This window comes from Entelurus aequoreus, linkage group LG19 (assembly GCF_033978785.1).
Source record: "Entelurus aequoreus isolate RoL-2023_Sb linkage group LG19, RoL_Eaeq_v1.1, whole genome shotgun sequence".
Taxonomy (NCBI): domain Eukaryota; kingdom Metazoa; phylum Chordata; class Actinopteri; order Syngnathiformes; family Syngnathidae; genus Entelurus; species Entelurus aequoreus.
The window spans coordinates 14,259,244-14,271,774 of NC_084749.1; the positions used below are offsets into that span (position 1 = coordinate 14,259,244).

General features: G+C 37.5%; 2 protein-coding genes across 3 annotated transcripts in view; one reads left to right on the forward strand and one right to left on the reverse strand.

Moving 5' to 3' along the window:
- The window catches only part of atpaf1 (ATP synthase mitochondrial F1 complex assembly factor 1), a 28,101-nt gene extending 18,377 nt beyond the window's left edge, over window positions 1-9,724 (forward strand). The window contains exons 10-11 of one of the 2 annotated variants that reach the window (XR_009822019.1): window positions 8,866-8,997; window positions 9,055-9,724. The gene's annotated coding sequence lies outside the window, so the exon portion shown is untranslated. Of the gene's footprint in view, window positions 1-2,560; window positions 2,947-8,865; window positions 8,998-9,054 lie in introns of those variants that run through there. The other variant, XM_062027953.1, reaches the window with a different exon arrangement.
- Window positions 18-12,531, reverse strand: part of rhpn1 (rhophilin, Rho GTPase binding protein 1) — a 33,541-nt gene continuing 21,027 nt past the window's right edge. Inside the window, exons 8-16 of the mRNA XM_062027952.1 lie at window positions 10,879-11,045; window positions 9,264-9,451; window positions 9,039-9,195; window positions 8,658-8,783; window positions 5,964-6,158; window positions 5,810-5,886; window positions 5,597-5,743; window positions 2,745-2,897; window positions 18-2,664 (exon numbers count right to left, since the gene is read on the reverse strand). Of these exons, the coding sequence (XP_061883936.1) occupies window positions 2,455-2,664; window positions 2,745-2,897; window positions 5,597-5,743; window positions 5,810-5,886; window positions 5,964-6,158; window positions 8,658-8,783; window positions 9,039-9,195; window positions 9,264-9,451; window positions 10,879-11,045 (1,420 nt within the window). The 3' untranslated portion in view covers window positions 18-2,454. The remainder of the gene's footprint in view (window positions 2,665-2,744; window positions 2,898-5,596; window positions 5,744-5,809; window positions 5,887-5,963; window positions 6,159-8,657; window positions 8,784-9,038; window positions 9,196-9,263; window positions 9,452-10,878; window positions 11,046-12,531) is intronic.

The following is a 12,531-nucleotide window of genomic DNA, read 5'->3' on the forward strand; positions in this document are numbered from 1 at the left end:
AAGAATGTCGTGTAAAAGTTCATCCAACATTTGCTGACTCACAAGCTGTCAGTTTGGATCATTTCTGTTGCAAAGATAAATGCCTGCTGGTTCCAGTTTTCATACACTTAAAAAGGTACAACATAATTATAAAGATTTTTATTAAAAAAACATTCAGAATAAACATGAAGATTTCACAGTAAAAAAACAACAACACTGGTTTTGTGTACGAGCACTAATACTAGACTTGACTTCAACTGAAGCTATGCATTTTAGTTTATGTTCAAATATAACATGTTCTAAAAGTTATTATTTGTTGGCTGTAAAGAAAAAAAATTAGTTCAGTGGAAAGATTTGTTTTAACAAAATGACATTAAAAACACTGCTAAAGAAAAAGTATAACAAAGCTGAATCGCGCTTTCCAGTTCCCAGAACATGATAGTGTTTATAAGAATGTTGACCTAATTATTGTTATTATTATGTCTTCCTTACTATGCACCACATAGGGATGGGTACCATTCACATTTGAACCGACATGGTACCAATTCCCGGTACCTGGGAATTGATACAGGTACTCAACAGTACCAGTTTTTGGTACCGTTGGTGTATTAATCAATATTGTTTGTTATTTAAATTATATGTTTTAATTTCACATGTAAAATGAGCTGATCATAAATGTGCAGTCCAGGTGTTATATCTTGTTTTCTGATTCACATTTGAGCTCCATTTGCAATGCAGTTGCACTTCCCAGACATTAGATGGCAGAACTGCATAGGCTAACTATAATGTAAGTCGCTTTTTCCATTAGGCTGAATGCGTTGTTGTGTTATACTGTAAGTATTGTGCTTATTACACACCAGCATTTTAAATGTGACATCTATCTTAGTTGTAGTTGTCATTACTAAATTTGGAGGTGTTGACACCACAATGTAAAATCGCTAATGCTAGTTGTAGCTTGTCTCTGGCAAATCCAATGTAAGCTAGCATCAAGCTAGAGTGGAGCCTTACTTTACGTTTAAACGTTTTCTTCCAAGTACTTGCTTTGTTGGTGTCTGTAAGTTGCAACATTATTTAGAGGGAGTTTGGCTGAGTGCTGCTTGACTGATTATTTCCTGCAAGCAGACGTGACGTCATGTCCAGCAAAGCTATCCAAATGTGGTACCGTTTGATGCCTACTAAAGTACCAAATTCAGTACCCATCCCTAAGCTCAATGCATTTCAAATTCGATAACTGTGTCTCGAATGGAATACTTGCATCAGTACAACTTCAGCAAGTATACTGTGTACAGTGTGCTTAGTTCCTGAGTGCACAAGTGTTACTGCCCCAAATCATTTCAGGTAAGTGTAAAATGACATCACAATATTTACCTTCTTTTTTCCCTCCTTTATAATTGTGAATGGCAACTACTCAAATTAGTCCCGCCTTTTCCTTCCAGCCAAGATGGTGACATTCACCATTTTGAGTAGAGATGTCCGATAATGGCTTTTTTTGCCGATATCCGTGATTCCGATATTGTCCAACTCTTAATTACCGATACCGATATCAACCGATACAGATAAATACAGTCGTGGAATTAACACATTATTATGGCTAATTTTGTTGTGATGCCCCGCCGGATGCATTAAACAATGTAACAAGGTTTTCCACAATAAATCAACTCAAGTTATGGAAAAAAATGCCAACATGGCACTGCCATATTTATTATTGAAGTCACAAAGTGCATTATTTTTTTAACATGCCTCAAAACAGCAGCTTGGAATTTGGGTCATGCTCTCCCTGAGAGAGCATAAGGAGGTTGAGGTGGGAAAGAGGGGGGGTATATTGTAGCGTCCCGGAAGAGTTAGTGCTGCAAGGAGTTCTGGGTATTTGAAATGTGTTTGTCATTCTTGTTTGGTGTGGGTTCACAGTGTGGCGCATATTTGTAACAGTGTTAAAGTTGTTTATACGGCCACCCTCAGTGTGACCTGTATGGCTGTTGACCAAGTATGCCTTGCATTCACTTGTGTGTGTGAAAAGCCGTAGATATTATGTGACTGGGCCGGCACGCAAAGGCAGTGCCTTTAAGGTTTATTGGCGCTCTGTACTTCTCTCTACGTCCGTCCGTGTACACAGCGGCGTTTTTAAAAGTCATGAATTTAACTTTTTGAAAGCGATACCGATCATTTCTGATATTACATTTTAAAGCATTTATCGGCCGATAATATCGGCAATCCGATATTATCGGACATCTCTAATTTTGAGTACAACATTCATGTACTAATAGTGTACTGCACCTATGCAATTTAAAGACTTTAAGTGTAAGTATGCTTATTTAACACACTTATGCACTTAAAGACTAAGTAAGTATGCAAGTGCTCCAGTTGAGACACAGTTTTTTGTAAGATCCGAGATGTACAATATTTTGCTCAGCAGTGCTAATAATGAAAACTTATATTTGTTGCTACTTGTTTAGTTTTGAAAGTTCTTTCCAAATGTCAATACATGCCTTCTGTGTCTCTGAGGCTCCCAAAAGACAAACTGAAAGTGCTTCCCGGTCTCTTAGATGTCGCGTTGCCTTCCCTTTTCTTCTTCCTGTTCCAGTTTAGTAGGGAGGCGGAGCTCTTTCCTTTAGCCACGCCCAGAACCCTCTGCAGGGAGTTCTCTTTATTGCCGCCGTGAGACACCATGAAGGCTCTTTTTGCAACCTGTTCACATTTAGGAGGGGCTGTCATGTGACTGTCCAAGGATAATAAACGTATACAAGATGAACTACAGGAGAAGGTACCTGAGCATCGTGCGAATGCAACGTAATCACGCTAAGCTCCACCCCTTTGTCGCTGCAGTTCTTCAGCATGTTCACCACTTCGGCGTGTTTGGCCCACTTACAGTCCTGTCCATCCACCGCCACGATGTAGTCTCCTTCCCTCAGTCCTGCCTCCTTTTAGGAGCAAGTAAATACATTTTTTCATTTAAAAAAAATAAATAAATGCCATTTTCTAGAGTAAGGAAGAATAATAAACGGTTATATCTATGTAACTTGATATGGAGAGAATTTGGGGTTTTTATGCAACTAATCAGAACATGTAAAATTATCTTTTTGGAGTAAAAATCCTTTTTTTGTTTACGATTAATTTCCTCTGAACAATATGTTTGTAGCCTTTTTATTGTTCAGTACCGCCCAGTCCTAGGCTTCAGAGTTCCGCTCCAAATGTGTGAGGGCAGAAGTAGTCAGCAGGCAAGCCCGTATGGTCACGCCATCCTCACAGACCGACCAATTAAAAAGGGTTCGAACATATTGTTTAGAGGAAGCTCCGCCCTCAAGATTGAAGTTGAGTCGTAACAACCGCAATTATTTGCAACAACCAAAAAGATTTGCAACCCAAAAAAAAGAGTGTAACCTAAAGAATGATTTGCAAAAAAATTCCAACCCCAAAACAAGTTTTGCAACCACAAAAAAGATGTGTAACCAAAAGGAAAAAACATTTGCAACCCCCAAAAAATTGCAACAACCAAAATCAACAATTTGCAACTACCAAAAAGATTTGCAACCACAACAAAAAATATTTTCAAGCAAAAAGTGATTTGCAACTACCAAAAAAATTTGCAACAATAAAACCTGATGTGCAACTACCACATTGATTTGCAACCATAAAAAAGTTTTGCAACCACAAAAAAGATTTGCAGCCAAAAAGAAGTATGATTTGCAACAAAAAAAAATTGCAACCAAAAAAACTTGATGTGCAACTACCATAGTGATTTGCAACCAAAAAAAACTATTTGCAACTACAAAAAAATATTTGTAACCTAAAGAATGATTTGCAAAAAAATTGCAACCCCAAAACAGGTTTTGCAACCACAAAAAAGATTTGTAACCGAAATAAAAAATGATTTGCAACCCCCCCAAAAATTGCAACAACCAATAACAATTTGCAACTACCAAAAAGATTTGCAACCACAACAAAAAATATTTTCAAGCAAACAGTGATTTGCAACTACCAAAAAAATTTGCAACAATAAAACTTGACGTGCAACTACCACATTGATTTGCAACCATAAAAAGGTTTTGCAACCACAAAAAAGATTTTGCAACCACAAAAAAGATTTGCAACCACAACAAAAAATATTTTCAAGCAAAAAGTGATTTGCAACAACAAAAAAATTGCATCCAAAAAAACTTGATGTGCAACTATCACAGTGATTTGCAACCAAAAAAACCTATTTGCAACTACAAAAAAATATTTGTAACCTAAAGAATGATTTGCAACAAAATCTGCAACCCCAAAACAGGTTTTGAGACCAAAAAGAATAAAGATTTGCAACCCCCAAAAAATGGCAACAACCAAAAACAACAATTTGCAACTACCAAAAAGATTTGCAACCACAACAAAAAATATTTTCAACCAAAAAGTGATTTGCAACTACCAAAAAAATGTGCAACAATTGAACTTGATGTGCAACTACCACATTGATTTGCAACCATAAAAAGGTTTTGCAACCACAAAAAAGATTTGCAACAAAAAAACTTGATGTGCAACTACCACAGTGATTTGCAACCAAAAAAACATATTTGCAGCTACAAACAAATATTTGTAACCTAAAGAATGATTTGCACAAAAAATTCCAACCCTAAAACAGGTTTTGCAACCACAAAAAAGATTTGTAACCAAAAAGAAAAAAGATTTGCAACCCCCCAAATAATTGCAACAACCAAAAAACCACAATTTGTAACTATCAAAAAGATTTGCAATCACAACAAAAAATATTTTCAACCAAAAAGTGATTTGCAACTACCAAAAAAAATTGCAACAATAAAACTTGATGTGCAACTACCACATTGATTTGCAACCATAAAAAGGTTTTGCATCCACAAAAAAGAAATAAGATTTGCAACAAAAAATTAAATTGCAACCAAAAAAACTTGATGTGCAACTACCACAGTGATTTGCAACCAAAAAAACCTTTTTGCAACTACAAAAAAATATTTGTAACCTAAAAAATGATTTGCAAAAAAATTGCAACCCCAAAACAGGTTTTGCAACCACAAAGAAAAAAGATTTGCAACCACAACAAAAAATATTTTCAACCAAAAAGTGATTTGCAACAATACAACTACCACATTGATTTGCAATCATAAAAAGGTTTTGCAACCACAAAAAATATTTGCAACCAAAAAGAAATAAGATTTGCAACAACAACAAAAATTGCAACCAAAAAACTTGATGTGCAACTACCACAGTGATTTGCAAGCAAAAAAACCTATTTGCAACCACAAAAAATATATTTGTAACATAAAGAATGATTTGCAACAAAATCTGCAACCCCAAAACAGGTTTTGCAACCACAAAAACCAATAAAACTTAATGTGAAACTACCACATTGATTTGCAACCAAAAAAGATTTGTAACTTAAAAAAAACTATGTGCAACCACAAAAAAGATTTGCAAACTAAGATTTGTAACCAAAACAATTATTTGCAACAAAAACCTTTGTTCGAATTTATTTTAAATTTCACATCCAATGTTTACAATTTTTTTTTTTGGTTGCACATCTTTTTTCTGGTTGCCTAAAAAGACAGATTTCTCTCCACAGCTATTAGAGATCTTCAGACGCAGCAACAAAGAAAAGGTTTGCTCTTACGGCTGCACAGCCCCCAGGGACCACCCCCGCCACCAACACAGGGGAGTCTCCTCTGAGTGTCAGTCCCAATCCACCTTCTGTCCTCGGGAGACAGATGGGACGAGCGGGAACCCAGCGAGCCCGAGCACAGAACACTGGCAAGGGCCCCTGAAGCACAAAGAAATGCTCAAACATTAATATCCGGAAGAAATGCTGCAGCTTTTAATCACTCACCAATCTTTGGAAGATGTCTTTAACTTGGACGGTAGAAAAGTTGGCTGGGATGATGTCGGGTTTGAGACGACTTGCAGCTGATTTCGTCATGGAGGAAATATCACTTATTCACAGACCGATATCAATAATTGTGATTCTATTACTTCACACTTACGTTGTATCTCCGGAGCCTCAGCAGTTTCATCAAAGTCATCTTCTCGGTCCATTTCGGAGTACTTTTCCAAAGAGCGTTTGTGTGCCACTGATAGAATATCCTGTAGGATGTCCATCTTTCTTAAGATCTTACATAAACCGTGGACTCGCAGCGCTTCCTCGTGTCGCATCACTGCGAGGCGCAAGTGAGCTTTACCTTTGAAAAAACACAAATACACAAGTTAGGTGTCTTTTCCCAGTCAATCATAAACCCTATTTTCCGGACTATAAGGCGCGCTTAAATTAATTTTTTTCCCTCAAAACTCGATAATGCACCTAATGTACGGAATACCGACCGCGAAGCAATTTTATTTGGTACATGGTGTAATAAGTGTGACCAGTAGATGGCAGTCAAACATAAGCGATACGTGTAGACTGCACTATGATGGCAATCTGACAAGTAAACAACGCCAACATTTTATGTTCCAATGAAAATATAGAACATTACACACGGCGCTTAAAAACCTATCAACATGTTTTAGTACGACTTTGGTAAGCTATGAAGCCGCACCGCTTGATGGATTGTACTGTGCTTCAACATAGGAGTATTATTATGGTGTGTATATAAGGTAAGACATTATCTGGCGTTTTGTCTCACAATATTATGCAAAAGAAACTTTTCTTACCTTCTGGTACCTGCTGATCTGTATTTGGGATCTGCATAAATCCTGAAAAATTGCGCGTGTCCGCCTTTGTAGTCCATGCCAACAACGTAGTCGATAAGCTTCTTCTTTTTCTCTAACTTATTGTTGTGTGACATTCATCCTCCGCTGTTGCCATTTCTAATATAAAGTAGTGTAAAGTTCTTACTTATATCTGTCAGTAAACTCGCCATGCAAGCGCTAAAACCTACCGGTATAGTGAGTTTACATTATTCACCCAAGAAACTTTAGTTATTAGAGAGTTCCAGTTGGACGTTTTTTCTCGGGACACATTTCCGGATGAGGAGATGCTGCTCCGTTATTGATTGAAGTAAAGTCTGAATGTCATTAAAACAGTTAGCTCCATCTTTTGACACTTCTTCCACTCCCGTCCTTGCACGCTACACCGCTACAACAAAGATGACAGGGAGAGAAGACGCTGTCGAAGGTGAGCCACGTAAATAAGACCGCCCACAAAACGGCGCATCCTGAAGAGACTTTGCTTGCATTGCATGCAGAACGGCCCCGGGCCTATGGACACAACACCACTACACCCAAAGACAATGGGCAGATACACAAACACACACCCCACCCAATGCCTTCACCACTGCTTGATTCCCCTTCGGGGTGATGGACGGCTGAGTAGCGCTTTATAGCAGCAGTCGACGGCTGAGTAGCGCTTTATAGCAGCAGTCGACCTCCAGGGTCCCAACTCCCCTCCCCCCTCTGTTGCGAGTTGTTGTGATTATATGTAACTTGTTTATGTGTGCAGTTTTTTTTTTTCTTCCCGAGGGTCCAGCCTTTGACAGATATTTTTTACTCTTCCCCCCCTTTCCCAATATTCCCCACCTTTTTTAAGGAGCGCCGTAAGTGGCTGATCCGTTGGCGGTCCTGTTCTTGTCTCCCTGTAACGTATGTCTGCTCTTAGTGGGACTGTGCCGAAAATGTCAATTCAGTTCTTATATGTCTTGTACATGTTAAAGAATGTACAATAATAATGCATCCTGAAAGCGACTTGAAGATGATCTGTAAAACATCATCTATGCAACATTTTGACCAAAGAACCACCATTACATGTTATGTAGACCACAAGGAAGTGTTTTACATTTAGAAAAAAATAATAATATGACTCCTTTAATGCGCCTTATAATCCGGTGTGCCTTATATACCTCATTTTTCAGAGTATAAGTCATTGAGCGCTGTCTTCATCCTGAAGTCGGTGCGTTAACACTACAGCTTTTCAAGGCCAAAAAAAAGTTTCCTTTTTTTGATGGCCGAGTCGATTGTCTTTGGCTTTTGTGCTGCGTCTTGTGCATTTCGTCAATTCTTCCCCATGATGAGGGTGAGTCCACAAGATACTAAATGGCTGACTGAATGATTGTCTAGGTGCGTTTGATTTAATGCAAACAATGTACCGTATTTTTCGGAGTATAAGTCGCACCGGCCGAAAATGCATAATAAAGAAGGAAAAAAAACATATATAAGTCGCACTGGAGTATAAGTCGCATTTTGGGGGGAAATGTATTTGATAAAAGCCAACACTAAGAATAGACATTTGAAAGGCAATTTAAAATAAATAAAGAATAGTGAACAACAGGCTGAATAAGTGTACGTTATATGAGGCATAAATAACCAACTGAGAACGTGCCTGGTATGTTAACGTAACATATTATGGTAAGAGTCATTCAAATAACTATAACATATAGAACATGCTATACGTTTACCAAACAATCTGTCACTCCTAATCGCTAAATCCCATGAAATCTTATACGTCTAGTCTCTTACGTGAATGAGCTAAATAATATTATTTGATATTTTACGCTAATGTGTTAATCATTTCACACATAAGTCGCTCCTGAGTATAAGTCGCACCCCTATGAAAAAACTGCGACTTATAGTCTGAAAAATACGGTATATGAAAAAAGATCAAAAATAGACCATTCATCGGCAGTGCGCCCTATGCTCCGGAAAATACGGTACTATTACGTAATACCACTGTGAATTATTGAACTCACCAAGCTTGCGTCTTTTTTGCGGGTCTCTTAAAAGCATCGGCACAGGTGGTTCTGCAGGTATGTCGACGTAGAAATGGAGAAATGATTTTTCTGCCTCCTCTTCAGCGTTCACGTCTTCTTCAGACACTACATTCAAATAGAATACAAACACATTTCACCCCTTGAAAGCAAAAGGGTTATACTTGTATTGCGCTTTTCTACCTTCAAGGTACTCAAAGCGCTTTGACACAATTTCCACATTCACCCACTGATGGCGGGAGCTGCCATGCAAGGCCCTAACCACGACCCATCAGGAGCAAGGGTGAAGTGTCTTGCCCAAGGACACAACGGACGTGACGAGGTTGGTAGAAAGTGTTGTGTGTGTGTGCTTGTGCTACTCACACATCTGTTCACACAGCGCCACGGCAGCAAAGTAGTGCGCCAGAGCTCGGAAGTGTTCGGACTTGACGTGAACCACGGACGCCCACGAAAACGGAACGTAGTCCTTCATCAGCGGCTGCGACATGGCCTGCTGCACGGACAGGTAGCGGTCCGACACCTGCGGGCGCAAATTGCAAAGTGGTTCCGGTCGTCGTTCCGGTGGAGACTTGTCACCCGAGGGCTCACCTGTGCCGCCTCCTGTGCCAAACACAGCAGGGGAAGGAAGTGCGCGTCCTGCGTGGTGAGCACAGTGCGCTCAAACACGCACTCCTGCAGCTGGGCCACCATCAGCCGGACCAGCATGCAGAGCGACGGTCCGCTCATGTCAAGACTCGGCGCGTTGGAGAAGTTCTCTTTCAGGTAATGAAAAGTACCTGAACACATGAATACAGAGTACAGTATAGTCCAGGGGTGGGCAATTAATTTTTACCGGGGGCCGCATGAGCTACCCGAGCACTGCTGGAGGGCCACAACGACAATATTTCAATTAAATTTTGCTCAATATTATTTTTGATATATACCGTAAGATAAATAATAATAATAATAATAGTAATACTTCAACATAGTGTGTGTAACAGCATTCCATGACTAATATAAATAAATTAACATTAATAATAAATGACAGTAAAATAAGCACACGTATGACTGAGGAGTCATAGTGTAACTTTGTGTGGTGTTTGAGTTGTCCGACTTTTTGTGTGGCCATAAACGCACCAGTGGTTTAGTGGTATGCATGTTGGTGACAGATGACAAGTTGGTTTTGGCCTGGTTTGTACGGCAGAAAATGACTAGTTTTTCGAGATAGAATTGTTTTACTCATGTTTTTGGTGTGGTTATGTCCGAATATAAACAGTTTTGCTCAATAAAGTGATCGATATAATTCCTGTCCTCGAAGCATCTCGATAGACGTTACAATAATTGAACGGTGTTCAATTGAACGGTGTTGACGAACACACTTAGGGCCGCTTGTTGTCACTGTCACTCAAAGTTACATTGCAAAATTCCATAGAATAAATATGTTTATTTTGTTTAGAATTCAGATGGGATTTGATTTGGTGCGCGGCATATATACTTGCTGCCCGCAGAGGATGCTTGAGCAGTGCGCAATTGCGCAGGGACGCACCTTAGAGGGGACGTTGCTTTGCAGTTCATGTCTTGTTGAAAACACGCCATTCCTCATCAACTTTTCTCTTTTTAGCGTCTCGGGTGTAAACCGTGCATCACTTGTCGCTGCATGTGCACCTTCACTCGCAGGTTACACACGGACACACGCCCATAAATAATACTTTTCAAAATAAAAGCAGCACAGTTGTATTGCGCGTACGACATAGATGTTTTTTCAACTTGATTTTGTAATTGCAGCTGTTCACATTCACTCACAATCACGCACACGTCCACACGGAAGTAATACAAATAACGATTTTCAAAACAAAAGCAGCACCGTTGTATTGCACACTCGACATAGATACTTTTTAAAATGTATTTTGTTATTTATAATTGGCCTCACGCAGGCCGGACAGGGACGCACAAAGGGCCGGATGAGGCCCGCGGGCCGCAGAATGCCCAGGTCTGGTATAGTATGTATAAACATGCTAACAATAACAAAGAGATGGTAACTTTGAGCAAGTGTTGAGCATTTGCCAACAATAAATAAATACAAACATTTTTACAAGTGGGTTGTGGACACAAGCGAGGAGTTGACTTAGCTTGGTTGCAAAATAAGCGGGTGTGGACAGTTTTCCACATAGGAGGGCTGTCGACATAAGCGTGTTGCAGTGTGTGTGTGTGTGTTAGTGAGTACCTGCAGCTGTCTGAAATGCTTGGATAGCTCGGTCTATTCCTGACACGGTGGAACGGTCTTGCCGCGCACCAATTTGCGTGTACAAAGCAGCGATGTTGAACACAACACTTCCTTTCTCGAAGGCCAAAGCTCGCTGGCACGATGGAACGCCCGTCAGAGAGTCGTACCTGCGACACAAATAGTAGTGAAGACCAATCACAATTTCACATTTGGCTTCACGTGAAAGCATAAAGCAATAAAGGTGATATATGACTAACATCATTATAATGAACATGATATATGACTAACATCATTATAATAAAGGTGATATATGACTAACATCATTATAATAAACATGTTATATTACTAACATCATAATAAACATGATATATGACTAACATCATTATAATAAACATGATATATGACTAACATCATTATAATAAACATGATATATGACTAACATCATTATAATAAAGGTGATATATGACTAACATCATTATAATAAACATGATATATGACTAACATCATTATAATAAACATGATATATGACTAACATCATTATAATAAACATGATATATGACTAACATCATAATAAACATGATATATGACTAACATCATTATAATAAAGGTGATATATGACTAACATCATTATAATAAAGGTGATATATGACTAACATCATTATAATAAACATGATATATTACTAACATCATAATAAACATGATATATGACTAACATCATTATAATAAACATGATATATGACTAACATCATTATAATAAACATGATATATGACTAACATCATTATAATAAACATGATATATGACTAACGTCATTATAATAAACATGATATATGACTAACGTCATTATAATAAACATGATATATGACTAACATCATTACAATAAACATGATATATGACTAACATCATTACAATAAACATGATATATGACTAACATCATTATAATAAACATGATATATGACTAACATCATTATAATAAAAATGATATATGACTAACATCATTATAATAAAGGTGATATATGACTAACATAATTATAATAAAGGTGATATATGACTAACATCATTATAATGAACATGATATATGACTAACATTATAATAAACATGATATATTACTAACATCATTATAATAAAGGTGATATATGACTAACATCATATAATGAACATGATATATGACTAACATCATTATAATAAAGGTGATATATGACTAACATCATTATAATGAGCATGATATATGACTAACATTATAATCAACATGATATATGACTAACATCATTATAATAAAGGTGATATATGACTAACATCATTATAATAAACATGATATATGACTAACATCATTATAATAAACATGATATATGACTAACGTCATTATAATAAACATGATATATGACTAACGTCATTACAATAAACATGATATATGACTAACGTCATTACAATAAACATGATATATGACTAACGTCATTATAATAAACATGATATATGACTAACGTCATTATAATAAACATGATATATGACTAACATTATTACAATAAACATGATATATGACTAACATCATTATAATAAAGGTGATATATGACTAACATTATAATAAACATGATATATGACTAACATCATTATAATAAAGGTGATATATGACTAACATCATTATAATAAAGGTGAT